The sequence below is a fragment of the Oncorhynchus tshawytscha genome, linkage group LG24 (assembly GCF_018296145.1).
Source record: "Oncorhynchus tshawytscha isolate Ot180627B linkage group LG24, Otsh_v2.0, whole genome shotgun sequence".
NCBI classification, from domain to species: Eukaryota; Metazoa; Chordata; class Actinopteri; order Salmoniformes; family Salmonidae; genus Oncorhynchus; species Oncorhynchus tshawytscha.
The window spans coordinates 28967629-28991477 of NC_056452.1; the positions used below are offsets into that span (position 1 = coordinate 28967629).

Consider the following 23849-nt stretch of genomic DNA (forward strand, 5'->3'; position numbering starts at 1 on the left):
CAGAGAAGGACATCCTGTAAAGACACCAACACCAAGTCAGAGAAAGGACATCCTGTAAAGACACGTAGCAACACCAAGTCAGAGAATCCTGTAAAGACACAAACACCAAGTCACATCAGAAGGACATCCTGTAAAGACACGAAGCAACACCAAGTCAGAGAAGGACATCCTGTAAAGACACGAAGCAACACCAAGTCAGAGAAGGACATCCTGTAAAGACAAAGAGAGAAGGACATCCTGTAAGTCAGAGAAGGACATCCTGTAAAGACACGTAGCAACACAGAGAAGGACATTGTGTAAGACATCAGAGAAGGACATCCTGTAAAGACACGAAGTCAGAGAAGGACATCCTGTAAAGACACGTAGCAATACCAAGTCAGAGAAGGACATCCTGTAAAGACACGAAGCAACACCAAGTCAGAGAAGGACATCCTGTAAAGACACGAAGCAACACCAAGTCAGAGAAGGACATCCTGTAAAGACACGAAGTCAGAGAAGGACATCCAAGTCAATACCAAGTCAGAAGGACATCCTGTAAAGACACGAAGCAATAAAGACCAAGTCAGAGAAGGACATCCTGTAAAGACACGAAGCAACACCAAGTCAGAGAAGGACATCCTGTAAAGACACGAAGTCAGAGAAGGACATCCTGTAAAGACACCAAGTCAGTCAGAAGGACATCCTGTAAAGACACTAAGTCAGAGAAGGACATCCTGTAAAGACATGTAAGTCAGAGAAAGACATCCTGTAAAGACCAAGTCGGTAAACTATTATTCTTTAACACACAAATCAAGCTTGGTTGGTCAAGCACGGCACTTGTAAGGCCAGGATAGTGGGTTTGATTCCAATGGGGCGGCAAGGTAGCCTAGTGGTTAGAGCATTGGACTTGCAACCAGAAGGTTACAAGCTCAAATCCCCGAACTGACAAATTCTGTTAAGAATTTGTCCTTAACTGCTTGCCTAGGTAAAGGTCAAATAAATAAAAAATCAATGTAAGTTGCTTTCGATAAAAGTATCTCATTCCCAGAAACGTCCGCCTCTCTGTGCTTCTACACCTGCATTGCTTGCTGTTTGGGGTTTTAGTCTGGATTTCTGTACAGCACTTTGAAATATCAGCTGATGTAAGAAGGGCTATATAAATACATTTGATTTGATGTACAAAGAGCCTGGTGGACCAACGGGTCAAACTACATATAACGTACATCCCACACACACACATCATATATGCTATTGCTACTCTGTTATCTGCAACGTTGATGGGAAAGAGCTCGGAAGTAAGGAATTCAGTGGTATTTACATTTGAAACTTGGCGTTCGTTAGCAAACAGACAAAGACAGGGAGAAACTCCCAGCTGTCTCAATCAGCTTCATCTACCAACCAATCATCTTCCCCCATACATGTTGGGTCTCGCCTCTATTTGTAGCATCGCCTTGGGAGTCGCGTGATTCGCTAAAATGAAACGATGACAAATACTTTCCTCAGTAAATTGGGAGTGACCACAGAATTCCAAGGTAGAATTCTTTAGTCACTCCCACTGAGGCCTCTGTGCTCAATAGCCTGGGGACACATTAGATAAATGGCCGTTATATTATATATACAGTATTAACACAGACTGTGAAAACCAACCTGTGGAACAGAACACAGGTGGAACAGATCACAAAAACACCACAAAGCAGAAATGACATTTGCCAGTCCAATATTCTCCAAGCAATAACCTGATTTGTCTGTCTGTAAAAAAAATATATATATATATATATATATACACATTTAACAATAAAAAGCAACACAGGTAATTTGATCAGACACAAGCCATGACACGACTCACACGGTTAAACCCAGGCACACCTTGGCTTAGACCCACACAACTTTAATCATAAGAGATACTTGGGATAATGAGATTATAACGTGTTGCTTAAGTGGCCGTAAGGGAGCTAAAATAAGAAAATAAATAATTAAAATAACAGATCCTTGGGATATAATTATGGGCTGGCCCGTTGAGTGCTGGAGAAAACACTTTACCAGAACTCTCCATCGTCTGCTTTCTAACGTCACGCTCAGAAAAATCAACGCTGTTCCACTCCGAGGAGCTAGAGAGAGAGAGAGAGAGAGAAAAAGAGACAGAGAGAAAAAACAGTTTCTTTTAACAAGTGTGTGGTAACCATCAGTGTTGATTCAATTCAGAAAGCAAGTTGAAATTCCAATAACATTTCTCAGTTGACTTCCTAAATGAACTGAACTGGAATTGAACCCACCCAGTTTGAATTGAACCCACCCAGTTTGAATTGAACCCACCCAGTTTGAATTGAACCCACCCACTACTCTGAGGTTCTCTCTTACTTGTCACTCCAGGCCCCAGTCCACTCCACTGTTCCCCAGGGTTACGCACTCTGACCAGCTTCTCCTTGCGGCCACGGTAGTTCACCTGGTTTAGTAAGGTCATCATACAGTAGTTAGGTCCTGCTTTGGGTTCAGACAGATCTCATACATTGTCGTCACCAACAATTTCTGAGTCAAGATCAACTTTCGCAGTCAAAAAGAAAGTTCAGATCTACCGCTCAGATTTGTAAAATTAACAGAATAAAAACAGTTATGTATGAATGAGGTGTGCAGTAGCCCTAATACATTATCAAATCATAATGGCTATATGCCTGGTCTAATACATTATCACAGCATATTGGCTATATGCCCTGGTCTAATACATTATCAAATCATATTGGCTATATGCCTGGTCTAATACATTATCAAATCATAATGGCTATATGCCTGGTCTAATACATTATCACAGCATATTGGCTATATGCCTGGTCTAATACATTATCAAATCATATTGGCTATATGCCTGGTCTAAAACATTATCAAATCATAATGGCTATATGCCTGGTCTAATACATTATCACAGCATATTGGCTATATGCCTGTTCTAATACATTATCACAGCATATTGGCTATATGCCTGGTCTAATACCTTATCACATCATATTGGCTATATGCCTGGTCTAATACATTATCACATCATATTGGCTATATGCCTGGTCTAATACATTATCACATCATATTGGCTATATGCCTGGTCTAATACATTATCACAGCATATTGGCTATATGCCTGGTCTAATACATTATCACATCATATTGGCTATATGCCTGGTCTAATACATTATCACAGCATATTGTCTATATGCCTGGTCTAATACATTATCACATCATATTGGCTATATGCCTGGTCTAATACATTATCACATCATATTGGCTATATGCCTGGTCTAATACATTATCACAGCATATTGTCTATATGCCTGGTCTAATACATTATCACAGCATATTGTCTATATGCCTGGTCTAATACATTATCACAGCATATTGGCGATATGCCAGATCTCGTTTTTTTCCCCCGAGTTCCCAGTTGTCTGGAACGCCTTGAATTCGGAAGTCGGAGATTACGACTTCCCAGTTGATTTGAACACGGCATTAGTCTCAGCGGGGGGAGGGAGAGAGCTGCAGAAGGTCCGCCTCTCACAGTCCCTGCTCGCTCTCGCCTTCCTTTCCTCCGGTGAGACTGATCAGAGGGGCCAGTCTTCCACCTGGTGGCGTAACGAGTCGCATCTGCCTCATGAACAAATTAAATGTTGTTCCTATGAACAGAGAATGTAAAATATTCATCGATACGACGAGCTGCTAATAATAATTAAAACGCAGAGCTATCGATATAATCGGCTACTCATTCATTGCAGCTGCAGCGCGAGTGGAATTACGGAGAAGAGCTTTTATATTTCGTGCTGAATAAAAACAGAAACATGAACTCAGTCAAAAAGCAGCTCTTTGGCAGTTTCTCTGTGGTTATCGCTTTAAGTTAGTCCATTTTACGTAGGTTAGTATCAAACTTTGCGGTGTCCGTCGAAGCTCTGTTCGCACAGTGATTTGAGCTATCTGATTGGCCAGCGCAGTAGGCGCACTCGATTTACCCACAGATCTCCCGGTCCGCCGGGTAAGCCGGAGTTTGTCTTTTCAGACAAATAGAATGGTTCAAAATTTTGCCTATCCGGTGCGCAGGACTTCTGAATCAAATGCACCGGAGGTCAACAGCGCAACCAAAAAAAGTGCTTTTATCCTTGAATTTTCAACAGAAATGTTTGGTGATAGACTCGTAATGCATTGAACAACAACCAGTAGATCACGATCGATCGGTTGGCAACTACTGTCATATACTATGAGGAACTTTGATAGGCTGGATCTGTTGGTGTTGTATAGCCAACTCATATATATATATATGGTCGTTGTCAATATGATAGGATTAACTTGTGTCAGTCACACAGTACTGCTGTATGCAACATAGACACATGACACACTCAACATTAATGCATACATCATACATAAAAGTTGTCTATAAAGCACAAACAGACCTGCGACCAGGCTTGGACTTTGTGGATATACTGTATGACAGGGATCGTCAACTAGATTCAGCCGATGGACGATGTTGTTTCAAACCTTGCTTACATTTGTATATGATCAAAGGTCTCTCTCTATTATGCGTTGGAATACTTGGGAGCGGATTTCTTACATTAAAATTACATTTCCTCGTGTTTTACCATCTTTTTTTGTGTTGGGGGTTGCTCCGAAAACATGGGGGCCAAATGAAACCAACAGCGGGCCAAATTCTGCCCTCCAGTCAGGGAACCCGTGCTGTATGAAATATTGAGTCTGTCTAACGTTACCTCCATAGCCCCGGTCAGAGAGTAGGCGTGTCCTTTCACCAGCTTCTGATAGGTGACAGCCTCTGAGTCTGCTTGACTGGTGATCTGGAGAGACAGGGAACAGAACCGTACTAAATCATAAGCACACCATGGAAAAAACCCTGACAATATCACAACCAAACAGCACCTGCACTAAAATAATTATCCACGGACACAGTTCATTCAGCTTGCTTTTTAGTCTAGGATTAGGCTTAATCTGTGCCCAGGAAACCACCCCAAATGTTTACTGCATTTAAAAGGTGACAGATGTTTTTATCCAGAGCGACTTATGTTTCGTGGCACAGTGCAGTGAAGAACCCCCCTGCCCCAAGTATCATGCTATTAAAACCAAATCTTAGATATTATCATGTCCTTCACTGCATGTAACAGTCTCCATTATGTTTTTATAGAAGATGCTCTTATCCCGTAAAACAACTACATATCACAATCATGTTTTCATTACACACGGCAAATTAAACCTGAAACCTTCCAAACTGGATGATGATAATAGTAATATAAATGTTATATTCTGAAGTTGTACACACGTCGATGGAGCAGCCCAGCAGAGCTCCAGAGGCCAGGGCTTTCCTGATGATCTGGAACAGGTCGGAGGGAGCCTTCTTCAGGTCATAGTTCTCTGCTATCCCTCCTGTGAAGTCCTCAAAGCCCTCAGTGGTGGAGCCACCTGACAGAGCCTCATAGCATCCATTCACCCTGAGACAGAGACAGAGAGACAATATATTCAGACTCATAGCATCCATTCACCCTGAGACAGAGACAGACAATATATTCAGACTCATAGCATCCATTCACCCTGAGACAGAGACAGAGAGACAATATATTCAGACTCATAGCATCCATTCACCCTGAGAGAGAGACAGACAATATATTCAGACTCATAGCATCCATTCACCCTGAGAGAGAGACAGACAATATATTCAGACTCATAGCATCCATTCACCCTGAGACAGACAATATATTCAGACTCATAGCATCCATTCACCCTGAGACAGAGACAGACAATATATTCAGACTCATAGCATCCATTCACCCTGAGACAGAGAGACAGACAATATATTCAGACTCATAGCATCCATTCACCCTGAGACAGAGAGACAGACAATATATTCAGACTCATAGCATCCATTCACCCTGAGAGAGAGACAGAGAGACAATATATTCAGACTCATAGCATCCATTCACCCTGAGACAGAGACAGACAATATATTCAGACTCATAGCATCCATTCACCCTGAGACAGAGACAGACAATATATTCAGACTCATAGCATCCATTCACCCTGAGACAGAGACAGACAATATATTCAGACTCATAGCATCCATTCACCCTGAGACAGAGACAGACAATATATTCAGACTCATAGCATCCATTCACCCTGAGAGAGAGACAGACAGACAGACAATATATTCAGACTCATAGCATCCATTCACCCTGAGACAGAGACAGACAATATATTCAGACTCATAGCATCCATTCACCCTGAGAGAGAGACAGACAACAGACAATATATTCAGACTCATAGCATCCATTCACCCTGAGAGAGAGACAGACAATATATTCAGACTCATAGCATCCATTCACCCTGAGACAGAGACAGACAGACAATATATTCAGACTCATAGCATCCATTCACCCTGAGAGACAGACAGACAATATATTCAGACTCATAGCATCCATTCACCCTGAGATAGAGACAGACAATATATTCAGACTCATAGCATCCATTCACCCTGAGACAGACAATATATTCAGACTCATAGCATCCATTCACCCTGAGCGACAGAGACAGACAATATATTCAGACTCATAGCATCCATTCACCCTGAGCGACAGAGACAGACAATACATTCAGACTCATAGCATCCATTCACCCTGAGAGAGAGACAAGAGACAATACATTCAGACTCATAGCATCCATTCACCCTGAGAGACAGAGACAGACAATATATTCAGACTCATAGCATCCATTCACCCTGAGAGAGAGACAAGAGACAATACATTCAGACTCATAGCATCCATTCACCCTGAGAGACAGAGACAGACAATACATTCAGACTCATAGCATCCATTCACCCTGAGAGACAGAGAGACAATATATTCAGACTCATAGCATCCATTCACCCTGAGACAGAGAGACAGACAATATATTCAGACTCATAGCATCCATTCACCCTGAGACAGAGAGACAGACAATATATTCAGACTCATAGCATCCATTCACCCTGAGAGAGAGACAGAGAGACAGACAATATATTCAGACTCATAGCATCCATTCACCCTGAGACAGAGACAGACAATATATTCAGACTCATAGCATCCATTCACCCTGAGAGAGAGACAGACAGACAGACAATATATTCAGACTCATAGCATCCATTCACCCTGAGAGAGAGACAGACAGACAATATATTCAGACTCATAGCATCCATTCACCCTGAGACAGAGACAAGAGACAATATATTCAGACTCATAGCATCCATTCACCCTGAGACAGAGACAGACAGACAATATATTCAGACTCATAGCATCCATTCACCCTGAGAGACAGAGACAGACAGACAATATATTCAGACTCATAGCATCCATTCACCCTGAGAGAGAGAGACAGACAGACAATATATTCAGACTCATAGCATCCATTCACCCTGAGAGAGAGACAAGAGACAATATATTCAGACTCATAGCATCCATTCACCCTGAGCGACAGAGAGACAGACAATATATTCAGACTCATAGCATCCATTCACCCTGAGAGAGAGACAAGAGACAATATATTCAGACTCATAGCATCCATTCACCCTGAGACAGAGAGACAGACAGACAATATATTCAGACTCATAGCATCCATTCACCCTGAGACAGAGAGAGACAATATATTCAGACTCAGCATCCATTCACCCTGAGAGAGAGACAATATATTCAGACTCATAGCATCCATTCACCCTGAGCGACAGAGAGACAGACAATATATTCAGACTCATAGCATCCATTCACCCTGAGAGAGAGACAAGAGACAATATATTCAGACTCATAGCATCCATTCACCCTGAGACAGAGAGACAGACAATATATTCAGACTCATAGCATCCATTCACCCTGAGAGAGAGACAGACAATACATTCAGACTCATAGCATCCATTCACCCTGAGAGAGAGACAGACAATATATTCAGACTCATAGCATCCATTCACCCTGAGAGAGAGACAGACAATATATTCAGACTCATAGCATCCATTCACCCTGAGAGAGAGACAAGAGACAATACATTCAGACTCATAGCATCCATTCACCCTGAGACAGAGACAGACAATATATTCAGACTCATAGCATCCATTCACCCTGAGCGACAGAGAGATAGAGAGAGAGAGACACAGACAGACAGAAAACAATACACCTTTCAAACCGAGACGTTTTTCTGGCAACTTTAACAGCCAACTCTTTAAACTCTTTTCTTTCTATCTGAAAGGTGCCGAAAATCTCGCGTGAACGCGCACACACTCAATTCTTCATTGCTAGCAAGTTGAGATTTCTGCTCTTCACTCAGTTGTCAGTTCAGCCTACATTTCACTGATCTTAGTAGCAGAAAGCAGGTTTCATTTGTGTCCTTCCAAGGCAGCTGTCCATGATCACGTTAGGCTGCGTTTCATTTAATTTCTTATGGCGGTTTGATCGCGGGGGAGGCACTAGTAATATCTGCACTTTTGGCTATTTTTGGCCATTTGTTTCAAGTGTATTAGTCTATAAATAAATCTCTTTGCCAAAAATTCATAATTTCTCCCATGTCTTATTGGACTAGTAGTTGTTCTGAAATGTTTATTGCTTTGCCTACATTTTACTCCCTCCTCGATGTTTAATATAACACACATACATTAATTATTCATATTTCGGGTTGCCTATCCTAACATGAAGTTAGTTCAGTAGAAAGTGTTTGACTCAAGTGACAAAATGTATCCGCAAATCCCTATGGGAATCAAGTAACACCGGACAGGCAATGTGAGAACTCTGTGGCATACAATGTTTACACCATGTACTGAATATGTTGTGTTAATACTGTATCTTACTTAGCATAAACCACATACTGTATGTATTATGGTGCTGTGTCTTAGCATAAACCACATACTGTATGTATTATGGTGCTGTGTCTTAGCATAAACCACATACTGTATGTATTATGGTGCTGTGTCTTAGCATAAACCACATACTGTATGTATTATGGTGCTGTGTCTTAGCATAAACCATGTATGTATTACAGTACTGTATCTTAGCATAAACCATGTATCTTAGCATAAACCATGTATGTATTACAGTACTGTATCTTAGCATAAACCATGTATCTTAGCATAAACCATGTATGTATTACAGTACTGTATCTTAGCATAAACCATGTATGTGTTACAGTACTGTATCTTAGCATAAACCATGTATGTGTTACAGTACTGTATCTTAGCATAAACCATGTATCTTAGCATAAATCATGTATGTACTATGGTGCTGTATCTTACTTGGCGTAGGCCTTCTCCAGCAGGGCGCTCCAGAACTCAGAGCCCTCGGCTGAGTGAACAAACAGCAGCTTTCCATCCTTCGTTGGCAGCCGGTCGTCAATCACCACGTCCACCCACTCACCAAACTGCCAGAACTGAAGAGGACCACAACAGACAGCATTCTACATTTCCACTTCAACAAATGAGAAGGATTTGCATTGCATTCCAGAACGAAAGAATGGTTTACATTCCAGAACTCTTTGCAGAGAATGGTGCCGGAGAAACACTCCAGAACTCTTTGCAGAGAATGGTGCCGGAGAAACACTCCAGAACTCTTTGCAGAGAATGGTGCCGGAGAAACACTCCAGAACTCTTTGCAGAGAATGGTGCCGGAGAAACATTCGAGAACTCTTTGCAGAGAATGGTGCCGGAGAAACATTCCAGAACTCTTTGCAGAGAATGGTGCCGGAGAAACATTCCAGAACTCTTTGCAGAGAATGGTGCTGGAGGGAATAGTGGCAGTTTTATAGGCTCCTGACCATTTGTGCTATTTTGTATATTTTCTTGTACTGATCGTAACTTTGTTTGGTACATAATGTTTCCGCCATCGTTTCCTATGACCGCAAAGAGCTTCTGGGCATCAGAACAGCTATCATTAACCTCGATTTGGGCCAGGACTACCTCAATGAGTCAGAGGCGAAAGACACATGGATTATCCCGGACCAGACCCAAATCCCAGACACTTGAAGAAGGAGAAGATGGCTCTGTGTTTTTCGTAGCTGTCTATTTACCACCACAAACCAATGCTTGCAATAGCGCCGCACAATTGTATAGGTCCGTAAGTAAACAAGAAAAGGCACACCGAGAGGCGGTAACTTCAATGCAGGAAAAATGAAATCCGTTGTATGTCATTTCTACCAGCATGTCACCTGTGCAACTAGAGGTGAAAAAAACTCTAGGTCACCTTTACTCCACACAGAGACGCATACAAAGCTCTCCCTGTCCTCCACTTGGCAAATCTGACCATAACTCTATCCTCCTGATTCCTGTTTACAAGCAAAAACTCAAAAGAGGAAGTACCAGTGACGCACTCAATACGGAAGTGGTCAGATGACGCAGATGCTAAGCTATTGTTTTGTTAGCACAGACTGGACTATGTTCCGGGATTCATCCGATGGCACTGAGGAGTTTACCACATCGGTCACCCGCTCCATTAAAAAGTGCATCGTACGTACATATCGCAAATAGAAGCCATGGGTTACAGGCAACATCCGCACCGAGCTAATGACTAGAACTGCCGCTTTCAAGGAGCAGAACACTAATTTGGCCGCTTGTAAAAATCCCACTACGCCCTCTGACGAACCATCAAACAGGCAAAGCGTCAATACAGAACCAAGATCAAATCCTACTACACCGGCTCTGATGCTTGTCGGGTGTGGTACGGGCTTGCAAACTATCACGGATTACAAAGGAAACCCAGCCGTGAGCTGCCGAGTGACGCAAGTCTACCAGGCGAGCTAAATACCTTCTATCCTCGCTTTAAGGCTAGCAACACTGAACCATGCATGAGAGCACCAGCTGTTCCCGGACGACTTTGCGATCACGCTCTCCAAAGTCGCTGTGAGTATACATCACTGGGGCCGAGCTCCCTGCCATCCAGGACCTCCATACCAGGCGGTGTCAGAGGAAGGCCCTAAAAATTGTCAAATAATCCAGCCACCCAAGTCATAGACTTTTCTCTCTGCTACCGCACGGCAAGCGGTACCGATGCACCAAGTTTGGAACCAACAGGAACCCTAACAGCTTCTACCCCCAACCCATAAGACTACTAAATAGTTAGTTCAATTGTTAAAGCTGCAAAATATAACTTTTCATGCGACCCGACCAAATTCACATAGAAATGTTAGTTATAGATCTGTCATTCGCATTGAAATCAAATCTAAAAAAGCAGGTGATCTGTTCTATGTGCACTATTTCTATGCTTCCCAAGTTTCATTTTTGCGTCTTTTACTTTTCGGTTTTGTTGGTACAATGATTTTCAATACTAGACTTGCTTGTTTTGTCACATAAAGTGAAATTAGGACGAACTATTAGAATTTTACCAACCAGGAAATGGTGGAGTGATTTCTGCATTGTGCATCTTTAACCAATAGTGCATTGTTTTCGCATCTTTAACTCATCACATACGCTACCTGTTTATGTACATTTATCTAACTGTATGTACATATTACCTCATACCCATGCACATGGACTCGGTACTGGCACCCCCGTGTATATATATCCGAGTTATCATTACTCGTTGTGGATTTATTCCTCATTATTATTGTTCTACTATTTATCTCTGCATTGTCGGGAAGGGCCCATAAGCAAAATGTACTCCCTGTCAACAATTAGTGTAGGAATTGGCTGGAGGGGCTTCTGTTAGATCCATGGCGGGGAATGTGCGATTGCATAAAACCTCATTCTGACTGACTGAGGTGTCCTCTGCTCTAAACCCAACGTTTCCCACACCACACCTCTCACTAGGGCCTCCTACCCTAACACAATGGAAACTTACAAAACGAATCGGTACATCCCTTAGCTTACATACCTGATAGGGAATGGCCGTGTCCAGAATCAACCTTGATATCCACTAGTGTCTAGGGTGGTAGGGGATAAGGGATTGTTTCTAGGGTGGTAGAGGTAAAGGGATTGTTTCTAGGGTCTAGGTAGTAGGGGTAAAGGGATTGTTTCTAGGGTGGTAGGGGTAAAGGGATTGTTTATAGGGTCTAGGGTGGTAGAGGTAAAGGTTGTTTCTAGGGTGGTAGGGATAAAGGGATTGTTTCTAGGGTCTAGGGTGGTAGAGGTTAAGTGATTGTTTCTAGGGTGGTAGGGGTAAAGGGATTGTTTCTAGGGTGGTAGAGGTAAAGGGATTGTTTCTAGGGTCTAGGGTGGTAGGGGTAAAGTGATTGTTTCTAGGGTGGTAGAGGTAAAGGGATTGTTTCTAGGGTCTAGGGTGGTAGAGGTAAAGGGATTGTTTCTAGGGTCTAGTGGTAGGGGTAAAGGGATTGTTTATAGGGTCTAGGGTGGTAGAGGTAAAGGGATTGTTTCTAGGGTGGTAGGGATAAAGGGATTGTTTCTAGGGTCTAGGGATAAAGGGATTGTTTCTAGGGTCTAGGGTGGTAAAGGGATTGTTTCTAGGGTGGTAGAGGTAAAGGGATTGTTTCTAGGGTCTAGGGTGGTAGGGGGATTGTTTCTAGGGTGGTAGGGTAAAGGGATTGTTTCTAGGGTCTAGGGTGGTAGAGGTAAAGGGATTGTTTATAGGGTCTAGGGTGGTTGGGGGATTGTTTCTAGGGTCTAGGGTGGTAGAGGTAAAGGGATTGTTTCTAGGGTGGTAGAGAGGTAAAGGGATTGTTTCTAGGGTCTAGGGTGGTATTTGTTAAGGGAATGTTTCTAGTGTCTAGGGTGGTAGGGGTAAAGGGATTGTTTCTAGGGTGGTAGGGTTTAAGGGATTGTTTCTAGGGTCTAGGTGGTAGGGGTAAAGGGATTGTTTCTAGTGTCTAGGGTGGTAAAGGGATTGTTTCTAGGGTGGTAGAGGTAAAGGGATTGTTTCTAGGTTGGTAGAGGTAAAGGGTTGTTTCTAGGGTGGTAGAGGTAAAGGGATTGTTTCTAGGGTCTAGGGTGGTAGGGGTAAAGGGATTGTTTCTAGGGTCTAGGGTGGTAGGGGTTAAGGGATTGTTTCTAGGGTGGTAGAGGTAAAGGGATTGTTTCTAGGGTCTAGGGTAGTAGAGGTAAAGGGATTGTTTCTAGGGTCTAGGGTGGTAGGGGGGATTGTTTCTAGGGTGGTAGGGGTAAAGGGATTGTTTCTAGGGTCTAGGTAGGGGTAAAGGGATTGTTTATAGGGTCTAGAGGTTGGGGGATTGTTTTAGTGTCTAGGGTGGTAGGGGGATTGTTTCTAGGGTCTAGGGTGGTAGAGGTAAAGGGATTGTTTATAGGGTCTAGGTGGTTGGGATTGTTTTAGTGTCTAGAGGTAAAGGGGGATTGTTTCTAGGGTCTAGGGGGTAGAAAAGGGATTGTTTCTAGGGTGGTAGGGGGGATTGTTTCTAGGGTCTAGGGTGGTAGGGGTAAAGGGATTGTTTCTAGGGTGGTAGGGGTAAAGGGATTGTTTCTAGTGTCTAGGGTGGTAGGGGTAAAGGGATTGTTTCTAGGTTGGTAGAGGTAAAGGGATTGTTTCTAGGGTGGTAGGGGTAAAGGGATTGTTTCTAGGGTCTAGGGTGGTAGAGGTAAAGGGATTGTTTCTAGGGTGGTAGAGGTAAAGGGATTGTTTCTAGACAAGGCTGATATGTGTCGGAGAGCAGCGTCTCCTAATGGCAGTGGTGTAAAATGTACATGGTTTGTTTAATATAAGGAAGTTTAAATTATTTATACTTTTTCTTTTGATACTTAAGTACATTTGAGCATATTTTACATTTAAAACCAAATACTTTTAGACTTTTACTTAAGTAGTATTTTACTGGGTGACTTTCACTTTACTTGAGTCATTTTCTATTAAGGAATCTTTAATTTTACTCAAGTATGACAATTTAGTACTTTCTCCACCACTGCCTAATGGTAGTGTTGACAGACAGCAGCCTCTCCTTGTGGTTAGTGTTGACAGACAGCAGCCTCTCCTAGTGGTAGTGTTGACAGACAGCAGCCTCTCCTAGTGTTTAGTGTTGACAGACTGCAGCCTCTCCTAGTGGTAGTATTGACAGACAGCAGCCTCTCCTAGTGGTAGTGTTGACAGACAGCAGCCTCTCCTAGTGGTAGTATTGACAGACAGCAGCCTCTCCTAGTGGTAGTGTTGACAGACAGCAGCCTCTCCTAGTGGTAGTGTTGACAGACAGCAGCCTCTCCTAGTGGTAGTATTGACAGACAGCAGCCTCTCCTAGTGGTAGTATTGACAGACAGCAGCCTCTCCTAGTGGTAGTGTTGACAGACTGCAGCCTCTCCTAGTGTTTAGTGTTGACAGAGAGCAGCCTCTCCTAGTGGTAGTGTTGACAGACTGCAGCTTCTCCTAGTGGTATTGTTGACAGACAGCAGCCTCTCCTAGTGGTAGTGTTGACAGACTGCAGCCTCTCCTAGTGGTAGTGTTGACAGACAGCAGCCTCTCCTAGTGGTTAGTGTTGACAGACTGCAGCTTCTCCTAGTGGTAGTGTTGACAGAATGCAGCTTCTCCTAGTGGTTAGTGTTGACAGACAGCAGCCTCTCCTAGTGGTAGTGTTGACAGACTGCAGCTTCTCCTAGTGGTATTGTTGACAGACAGCAGCCTCTCCTAGTGGTAGTGTTGACAGACAGCAGCCTCTCCTAGTGGTTAGTGTTGACAGACAGCAGTCTCTCCTAGTGGTAGTATTGACAGACAGCAGCCTCTCCTAGTGGTAGTATTGACAGACAGCAGCCTCTCCTAGTGGTAGTATTGACAGACAGCAGCCTCTCCTAGTGGTAGTATTGACAGACAGCAGCCTCTCCTAGTGGTAGTGTTGACAGACAGCAGCCTCTCCTAGTGGTAGTGTTGACAGAGAGCAGCCTCTCCTAGTGGTAGTGTTGACAGAGAGCAGCCTCTCCTAGTGGTAGTGTTGACAGAGAGCAGCCTCTCCTAGTGGTAGTGTTGACAGAGGGCAGCCTCTCCTAGTGGTAGTGTTGACAGACAGCAGTCTCTCCTAGTGGTAGTGTTGACAGACAGCAGCCTCTCCTAGTGGTTAGTGTTGACAGAGAGCAGCCTCTCCTAGTGGTAGTGTTGACAGAGAGCAGCCTCTCCTAGTGGTAGTGTTGACAGAGAGCAGCCTCTCCTAGTGGTAGTGTTGACAGAGAGCAGCCTCTCCTAGTGGTAGTGTTGACAGAGAGCAGCCTCTCCTAGTGGTAGTGTTGACAGAGAGCAGCCTCTCCTAGTGGTTAGTGTTGACAGACAGCAGCCTCAAATGGTCCAAACTTCATGAATCTATCATAATTAGTTTAAACGGTTATTGGAGTTGTTGACCTTGTAGGATGATCAGAATTAGTCTGACTAAATCAATGGAAGGCAGAGAAAGTGGTCAAGAACCTGGAAAAAAGCATTGTGTCAGCGAGTCTGGATGCTGTGAGAGAATGAAGGCTAACTGACAGGCTCAACGTCCTCTTTCACCTCGAATACGGAGGACAGAAAAACAATATAGAAGTAAGACGGTAAGACGGATATCGATGTTAAGACGTGACGTAGTATTTGAGTAGACGCTCTTTACGCTTTCATATTAATGCGAAATCAGTTATTTAAAAAAAAGTTATTTAAAACAGATTCATCAGAGAAACAAGCGTATCTCTGTGAAAATGTCAACTGAGCATAACGCAAGCTTTTTTTAAACTTTCAAAGCCTTTTACATTTAATTCAGTTGATGTTATGTTACTTTTTTTTAGTTGTTGAGACCAGTGGAAATAACTTAGCATAAAGCCCCCCGCAACATTGTATATCCTCATACGTCATGCAGCGACAAAGGGATAATACAATACAAAGCACCGAAACAGTGTTTATCGTCGTGGTGCGGAAGCTGCAACAAAAATCACACACATTTCTAGTTTCTTACTTGAAAAGTTCTGTTACCGAAATCCCTCATTTGTTTCGGAAAAATATTCCCTATTCCCTTGCTGTCTTTACGTGACACATGTATGTTTCGCACGCACGTGACTTATAGCATATTTTCATTTAACTACTCGTGTCAGTTAAGAACAAATTCTTATTTATAATGACAGCCGAGGAACTGTGGGTTAACTGCCGTGTTCAGGGGCAGAAGGACAGATTTTTACCTTGTCAGCTCGGGGATTTGATCTTGCAACCTTTCAGTTACTAGTCCAACGCTCTAACCACTAGGCTACCTGCCGTCCCTACACTCTAACCACTAGGCTACCTGCCGTCCCTACACTCTAACCACTAGGCTACCTGCCACCCCTACACTCTAACCCCTAGGCTACCTGCCGTCCCTACACTCTAACCACTAGGCTACCTGCCGCCCATACACTCTAACCACTAGGCTACCTGCCGACCCTACCAACCACTAGGCTACCTGCCGTCCCTACACTCTAACCACTAGGCTACCTGCCGTCCCTACACTCTAACCACTAGGCTACCTGCCACCCCTACACTCTAACCCCTAGGCTACCTGCCGTCCCTACACTCTAACCACTAGGCTACCTGCCGCCCCTACACTCTAACCACTAGGCTACCTGCCGACCCTACGCTCTAACCACTAGGCTACCTGCCGTCCCTACACTCTAACCACTAGGTTACCTGCCGCCCCTACACTCTAACCACTAGGCTACCTGCCGTCCCTACACTCTAACCACTAGGCTACCTGCCGCCCCTACACTTTTGGTGGAATTGTTTGATATTAATTAAGTTATTCAATTATTGTATCTGAGCTCCTAGAGCGTTCGGCTCTCATATAATTTTTCAACAATTTTTTGGTGGTGAACATTATCCTGGGTTAATTCTGAGGGGAAGGACGTTCAATTTATCTTACAATACAAGGGGAGGGTCATGTGGAAACCTTTGTAATGTTTGGGAGAGGGTGGAGTGCATTTTTGTTAACGACACCTTGAGTTGAACCAGCCCCTCTCCGCTAGTGAATTGAAATCTGTCCCTTAGGTTATGAAAAGTTTTTTTTTTTCCCCAGATATAAATGTTCATGAAATGTTGAGTTGAACCAGCCCCTCTCCCCTAGTTAATTGAAATCTGTCCCTTAGGTTATGAAAAGTTTTTTTTTTTTTCCCAGAAATAAATGTTCATGAAATGTTGAGTTGAACCAGCCCCTCTCCCCTAGTGAATTGAAATCTGTCCCTTAGGTTATGAAAAGTTTTTTTTTTTCCCCAGATATAAATGTTCATGAAATGTTGAGTTGAACCAGCCCCTCTCCCCTAGTTAATTGAAATCTGTCCCTTAGGTTATGAAAAGTTTTTTTTTTTTTTCTCCCCAGATATAAATGTTCATGAAATGTTGAGTTGAACCAGCCCCTCTCCCTAGTTAATTGAAATCTGTCCCTTAGGTTATGAAAAGGTTTTTTTCCCCAGATATAAATGTTCATGAAATGTTGAGTTGAACCAGCCCCTCTCCCCTAGTTAATTGAAATCTGTCCCTTAGGTTATGAAAAGTTTTTTTTTTTCCCCAGATATAAATGTTCATGAAATGTTGAGTTGAACCAGCCCCTCTCCCCTAGTTAATTGAAATCTGTCCCTTAGGTTATGAAAAGGTTTTTTCTCCCCAGATATAAATGTTCATGAAATGTTGAATTGAACCAGCCCCTCTCCCCTAGTTAATTGAAATCTGTCCCTTAGGTTATGAAAAGGTTTTTTCTCCCCAGATATAAATGTTCATGAAATTTTAGAGAAAGAAGAGCCACTGAACAATTCAGAACAAGAAGAATTATATTGGTCTTGGTAAAAAAAAAAAAGAGTATTTTAATGACAAAAGGAAGTTACATTTCATCCCCAAAGCAGTCCGTTTTTTTTCACTCGCTCTGGGCAGAGTGGGTGGACACCCTAGTCTCAGGTTAACACAATGACCCATCTGGATAGGGAGGGAAACCTGCAGAATGGTTCATCTTTTATACAGGGTTGCTGGTAACGTAGCTTGTAAGTCAGTTAGATGTAATATGATTACAAAAAAATAAAAATAAAATGTAGTTAGTTACGTTACCAGCAAAAATACAGATACTTTAATCGAAAGTAACTGAAAGTAATCACATTACTGAGTTTAGGGAATCCAAAAGTAACTGAAGGTAATCACATTACTGAGTTTAGGGAATCCAAAAGTAACTGAAAGTAATCACATTACTGAGTTTAGGGAATCCAAAAGTAACTGAAGGTAATCACATTATTGAGTTTAGGGAATCCAAAAGTAACTGAAAGTAATCACATTACTGAGTTTAGGGAATCCAAAAGTAACTGAAGGTAATCACATTATTGAGTTTAGGGAATCCAATAGTAACTGAAGGTAATCACATTACTGAGTTTAGGGAATCCAATAGTAACTGAAAGTAGTGGCATTATTGAGTTTGGGTAATCCACAAGTAACTGAAAGTAATCACATCACATTATTGAGTTTGGGTAATCCAAAAGTAACTGAAGGTAGTCACATTATGTTATTGAGTTTGGGTAATCCACAAGTGACTTAACCGATTGTCCCATCTCCAGAGTGTATTGCACGTCTGACAGAGGATACGCCCTACCTAACTGTGGCTTTGACAAAGGTACTGTATTGTGTTGCGGGCGAACCAGGGCCTCTTCATGTGGGTGTTGTTCATACTGTGTCACATAGTTATTCTAATACCACATATATGAGACAACATAAGACAGGGCTTGACTTATAGTCGTCTCATCCCCAGGCGTTCTAGCGTTCTCCAGAATGAGAATAAGGTGTGACGTCTGGCTGGGTTAATTTAAGCTGTATAGTCACATTAAATACTGTATACTTGAACTATATACACAATATAGCACTGTTTCTTTCATAGCAGTGGTATTCGAAGTCGGGGTCGGGGGGTGAACTGCAGTTTGGTTGCCAAAATTAAAAAATAAAATAATAAATGAAAATTTTAGGAACAGAAAATTCAGGAGTACAAATTATTGTCTGGGAAAGATCATTTGGAGAAAGATAATAATAATGAATAAAACGAGTAAATGTATTTATTGATTTCTTTTCATTTTGATAAAGAGATGAAAATGTACTGAATTGAAGGTAATTTGTTGATGCAAAAATGTAGGGGTTATAAGGTTGAGTCATTAAAATGTATGCACTCACTATTGTAAATCTCTCTGGATACGAGCGTCTGCTAAATTACGTAAATGTTAATTAGATTTGGGGTGGGGTCAGGGGTCAGGGGTCGAGAGAAGGTCATGGGGAAAATACCAGTATTTCTGGTGGAAAGAAATTTGACCCCCTTGCTGAAAAAGTTTGAATAGGACTGATTTATACTGTACTTTGTGCCAGAGCCTAATAAAAAGTAATGTATAGGCTGGCATTTTGTGATCCAGCCTGTATAACTCTAGAATTTGAGCTTATCTCTACCTGGAAGTGAAAGATCCCAGCGTACTCTCCACGTCCAAATCCTTGTCCTTCAGGAACGACCCGGGCCATCACATCTTCATTCAGGGTCAGAGAGGCGATGGCTGCCAGGAGCCAGCAGTCACCTGGAGAGAACAGAGAGGAGACACATGTTTGGTGTGTGGGTGTGTGTGTGTGTGTGTGTGTGTGTGTGGGTCTAAAGATGAGTTATGCATAATGAGTCAAATTATCAACACATTTCCCTCTGGGCGGGCCCCATCCTTGGGTAAATCTGGCTTAACTACCGTGTTTACGGTGAGCGAGTGAGGCTTTCATTCTAGTTTAACTGGTTTAGTCGACCCCGGCCATTGCTCTCTCAAACTCTCACGCTATAGAATATGCTGTCTGACAGACAGAACTGAGCACCGCTACTTACTGTCAACTAACACGACTGGTTAGAGCACAGTGTACTAGTTTACTCTGGGCAACTGTTTACTTTGTACCAGCCACACCTTCACAGCTCACGCACTCCTGTGGGGACTGACAATCTGAAGCGATCTGTGAATAAATGTGTCCTTTATCCTCTGTCTTAAAAGGAAACGGAGGATGATATAGCCTACACACACACACACACACACACACACACACACACACACACACACACACACACACACACACACACACACACACACACACACACACACACACACACACACACACACACACACACACACACACACACACACACACACACACACACACCTAGAGAAGATGATTTAACGGTTGAGGACGAGGCTACACTATCTGGTGCGGCAGGAAGCCTAGTGGTTAGAGCATTGGACTAGTAACCGAAAGGTGGCAAGATCAAATCCCTGAGCTGACAAGGTAAAAATCTGTTGTTCTGCCTCTGAACGAGGCCGTTAACCCACTGTTCCTAGGCCGTCATTGTAAATAAGAATTTGTTCTTAATTTAACTGACTTGCCTGGTTAAATAAAGATAAAATAAATCAACTTAACATGAAGACTAAATGGACATTTTCAAAGGAACAGCTGAGCTTTCCAGTAACTGGTTTAATTAGGGCTTCAGTTAATCCCTTTGGATAGACATTAGAGCATCTGAAGATGGACTATCTATCTATAGACATTTTCACTATCTACTAACTCTAACACTAGCCCTTACCCTCACCCTAGACCTCACCCTAACCTTAGCCCTTACCCTAACCCTAGACCTCAAACTAACCTTAGCCCTCACCCTAACCCTAGACCTCACCCTAACCTTAGCCCTCACCCTAACTTTAGCCCTCACCCTCACCCCCCTAACCTTAGCCCTCACCCTCACCCTAACCTTAGCCCTCACCTCACCCTAACCTTAGCCCTCACCCTAACCTTAGCACTCACCCCTAACCTTAGCCCTCACCCTAACCTTAGCCCTCACCCTCACCCTAGCCCTCACCCCCTCACCCTCAGCCCTCACCCTAACCTTAGCCCTCTCACCCTAACCTTAGCCCTCACCCTAACCTTAGCCCTCATCCTAACCTTAGCCCTCACCCTAACCTTAGCCCTCACCTTAGCCCACCCTCACCTTAGCCCTCACCCTAACCTTAGCGCTCACCCTAACCTTAGCCCTCACCTTAGCCCGCACCCTAACCTTAGCCCTCACCCTAACCTTATCAAGCAGCTGGTTATCAACAGAGAGTTTGTTGATAGTATGACCATCTGTAGATCATCTATATGGGACGATCCTCATAAAGAGTGACCGGACTTCCCCCCCAGCAGGCTTACTGGATTGGTTTCCATATAAATATATCCCTGTGGTCGATGCTTTATTCAACCTGTATTTAAACGAGGTAAGTCAGTTAAGAACAAATTCTTATTTACAATGACGGCCTACCCCGGCCAAACCCGGACGATGCTGGTGCCAATTGTGTGCCGGCCCTATGGGACTCCTGATTACGGCCGGATGTGATACAGGCTGGATTCGAACCAGGTACTATAGTGACACCTTTTGCACTGAAATGCAGTGGCTTAGACCGCTGAGTCCTTATTATACCTTGTGAGAGAGATAACAACCTGAGATGGAGGCTATTCATTGGTAGTCTAGGAAAACAAATCACCTCATTGGTTAAAGCAATAACTGGTTGTGCTATTACATCAATCACATTCACTTTGACTACTATACCATCTCTTCCTCAAAGATGAAAACATGGACACTGTTGGCAAACCGGCCCTGTGGTTTTGGTATGGTTCCTGTTTTGGTTGCTATTATAAAGGTAGACTTACCCAGACCTCCTAATATAAAGGTAGACTCACCCAGACCTCCTATTATAAAGGTAGACTTACCCAGACCTCCTAATGTAAAGGTAGACTTACCCAGACCTCCTATTATAAAGGTAGACTCACCCAGACCTCCTATTATAAAGGTAGACTTACCCAGACCTCCTATTATAAAGGTAGACTTACCCAGACCTCCTAATGTAAAGGTAGACTTACCCAGACCTCCTAATGTAAAGGTAGACTTACCCAGACCTCCTAATGTAAAGGTAGACTTACCCAGACCTCCTAATATAAAGGTAGACTTACCCAGACCTCCTAATGTAAAAGGTAGACTCACCCAGACCTCCTATTATAAAGGTAGACTCACCCAGACCTCCTATTATAAAGGTAGACTCACCCAGACCTCCTAATATAAAGGTAGACTCACCCAGACCTCCTAATGTAAAGGTAGACTTACCCAGACCTCCTAATGTAAAGGTAGACTTACCCAGACCTCCTAATGTAAAGGTAGACTTACCCAGACCTCCTAATGTAAAGGTAGACTCACCCAGACCTCCTATTATAAAGGTAGACTTACCCAGACCTCCTATTATAAAGGTAGACTTACCCAGACCTCCTAATATAAAGGTAGACTTACCCAGACCTCCTAATGTAAAGGTAGACTTACCCAGACCTCCTAATATAAAGGTAGACTTACCCAGACCTCCTTGGCAGATGTCGGTTCTCGTGGCTCCACCAACGATGAATTCTGGGTTGGACACCAGTTCCTATTCAGTGAGGGATCAACACACGAGTAAGACTGTGGAAGATATACTGAGGGCCAATCTTTCTAACAGCCCTGTTTACAGTCATACACTATCTTTACTCAGGGAGATAATGTCTGTACACATGAGTTAGCCTAGACATGGAGTTGATCTACTGTCAACACTACCACAGCCAAAACCCTGTAGGATCCGTTCACAGATCAGATCTACCACAGCCCAAACCCTGTAGGATCAGATCACAGATCAGATCTACCACAGCCAAAACCCTGTAGGATCAGATCACAGATCAGATCTACCAAAGCCAAAACCCTGTAGGATCAGATCACAGATCAGATCTACCACAGCCCAAACCCTGTAGGATCAGATCACAGGTCAGATCTACCACAGCCAAAACCCTGTAGGATCAGATCACAGATCAGATCTATTCACAGCCAAAACCCTGTAGGATCAGATCACAGATCAGATCTAACACAGCCCAAACCCTGTAGGATCAGATCACAGATCAGATCTACCACAGCCCAAACCCTGTAGGATCAGATCAGAGATCAGATCTACCACAGCCCAAACCCTGTAGGATCAGATCAGAGATCAGATCTACCTCAGCCAAAACCCTGTAGGATCAGATCACAGATCAGATCTATTCACAGCCAAAACCCTGTAGGATCAGATCACAGATCAGATCTACCACAGCCCAAACCCTGTAGGATCAGATCACAGATCACATCTACCACAGCCCAAACCCTGTAGGATCAGATCACAGATCACATCTACCACAGCCCAAACCCTGTAGGATCCGATCACAGATCAGATCTACCACAGCCAAAACCCTGTAGGATCAGATCACAGATCAGATCTACCACAGCCAAAACCCTGTAGGATCAGATCAGATGTGTAACTAAAGTTTCATACAAATAGCTGGATGTTCATTCTGACCGGTCATTGATTTAACCCAAGACATGAGTTGCTTTAGTTCTAAAATAATATTGTAATGTGAATGGATTTACACTGATTAGCCATAGGGTATCAAAAAGGACAAGCATCCGGACTCGCCCATCTAAAAACAACTGACACATGTTCAGCCGTTTTTTCTTCCAGTGATAGGAAATGCAATTTTTAATAACACTTTGGGCTATTTGTATATATATATATATATATATATATATTTTTTTTTTTTTTAAGTGCAGTGAACTTCTAGTCATAGAGCAGACACTTCAATCATGCGTAAATGCAGTGAGTATAAGAGGCGCAGTAATTTACCCCAGGTCGCTTCCATTGCACACCTCTGGTTTTGGAAGTATTCGGGCCAAGCTCTTTGAATCCGAGCGACTCAGGTGCAGCTGGAAAAGTGCAATCGGTAAATATTGAACCTTTTCTCAGACACTCGCTCCTGAGAGATTGGAAGTCTTGGTTTAGGTACTTTGACGCGTTGGCATTAGTGCCAAACCCAGCGGCCAATGCCCTCTTCTTGGCCAACGTAGATGCCACACCAGCCATTGTGGAAGTCTGCGTTGACAGTGAAGAGGAAAACAGTTGGGCAATAGTGGAATAGTCAAATT

At 43.1% G+C, this 23849-nt stretch overlaps 1 protein-coding gene across 1 annotated transcript; it reads right to left on the minus strand.

Annotated features, from left to right (window-relative positions):
* Nucleotides 1–3334: 3334 nt before the first annotated feature.
* On the minus strand, nucleotides 3335–23849 carry LOC121840713 (calpain-2 catalytic subunit-like). Its single transcript, XM_042305637.1, has 7 exons — nucleotides 23551–23849; nucleotides 22227–22296; nucleotides 19280–19401; nucleotides 9253–9386; nucleotides 5275–5443; nucleotides 4712–4795; nucleotides 3335–3631 (listed from the first exon to the last, which is right to left on the minus strand). The coding sequence occupies exons 1-7, from the start codon at nucleotides 23785–23787 to the stop codon at nucleotides 3608–3610; spliced, it is 840 nt and encodes a 279-aa protein (XP_042161571.1). The 5' UTR covers nucleotides 23788–23849; the 3' UTR covers nucleotides 3335–3607.

Excerpts from the sequence above, each read along its gene's own strand:
- LOC121840713 (XM_042305637.1), bottom strand. The coding sequence starts at position 23,787 with ATGGCTGGTGTGGCATCTACGTTGGCCAAGAAGAGGGCATTGGCCGCT. Across the intron at positions 22,297-23,550 it reads TGCAATGGAAGCGACCTGGG|GAACTGGTGTCCAACCCAGA; the intron begins GTAAATTACTGC and ends CTCACTGAATAG. Across the intron at positions 9,387-19,279 it reads CTGGGATCTTTCACTTCCAG|TTCTGGCAGTTTGGTGAGTG; the intron begins GTAGAGATAAGC and ends GGTCCTCTTCAG.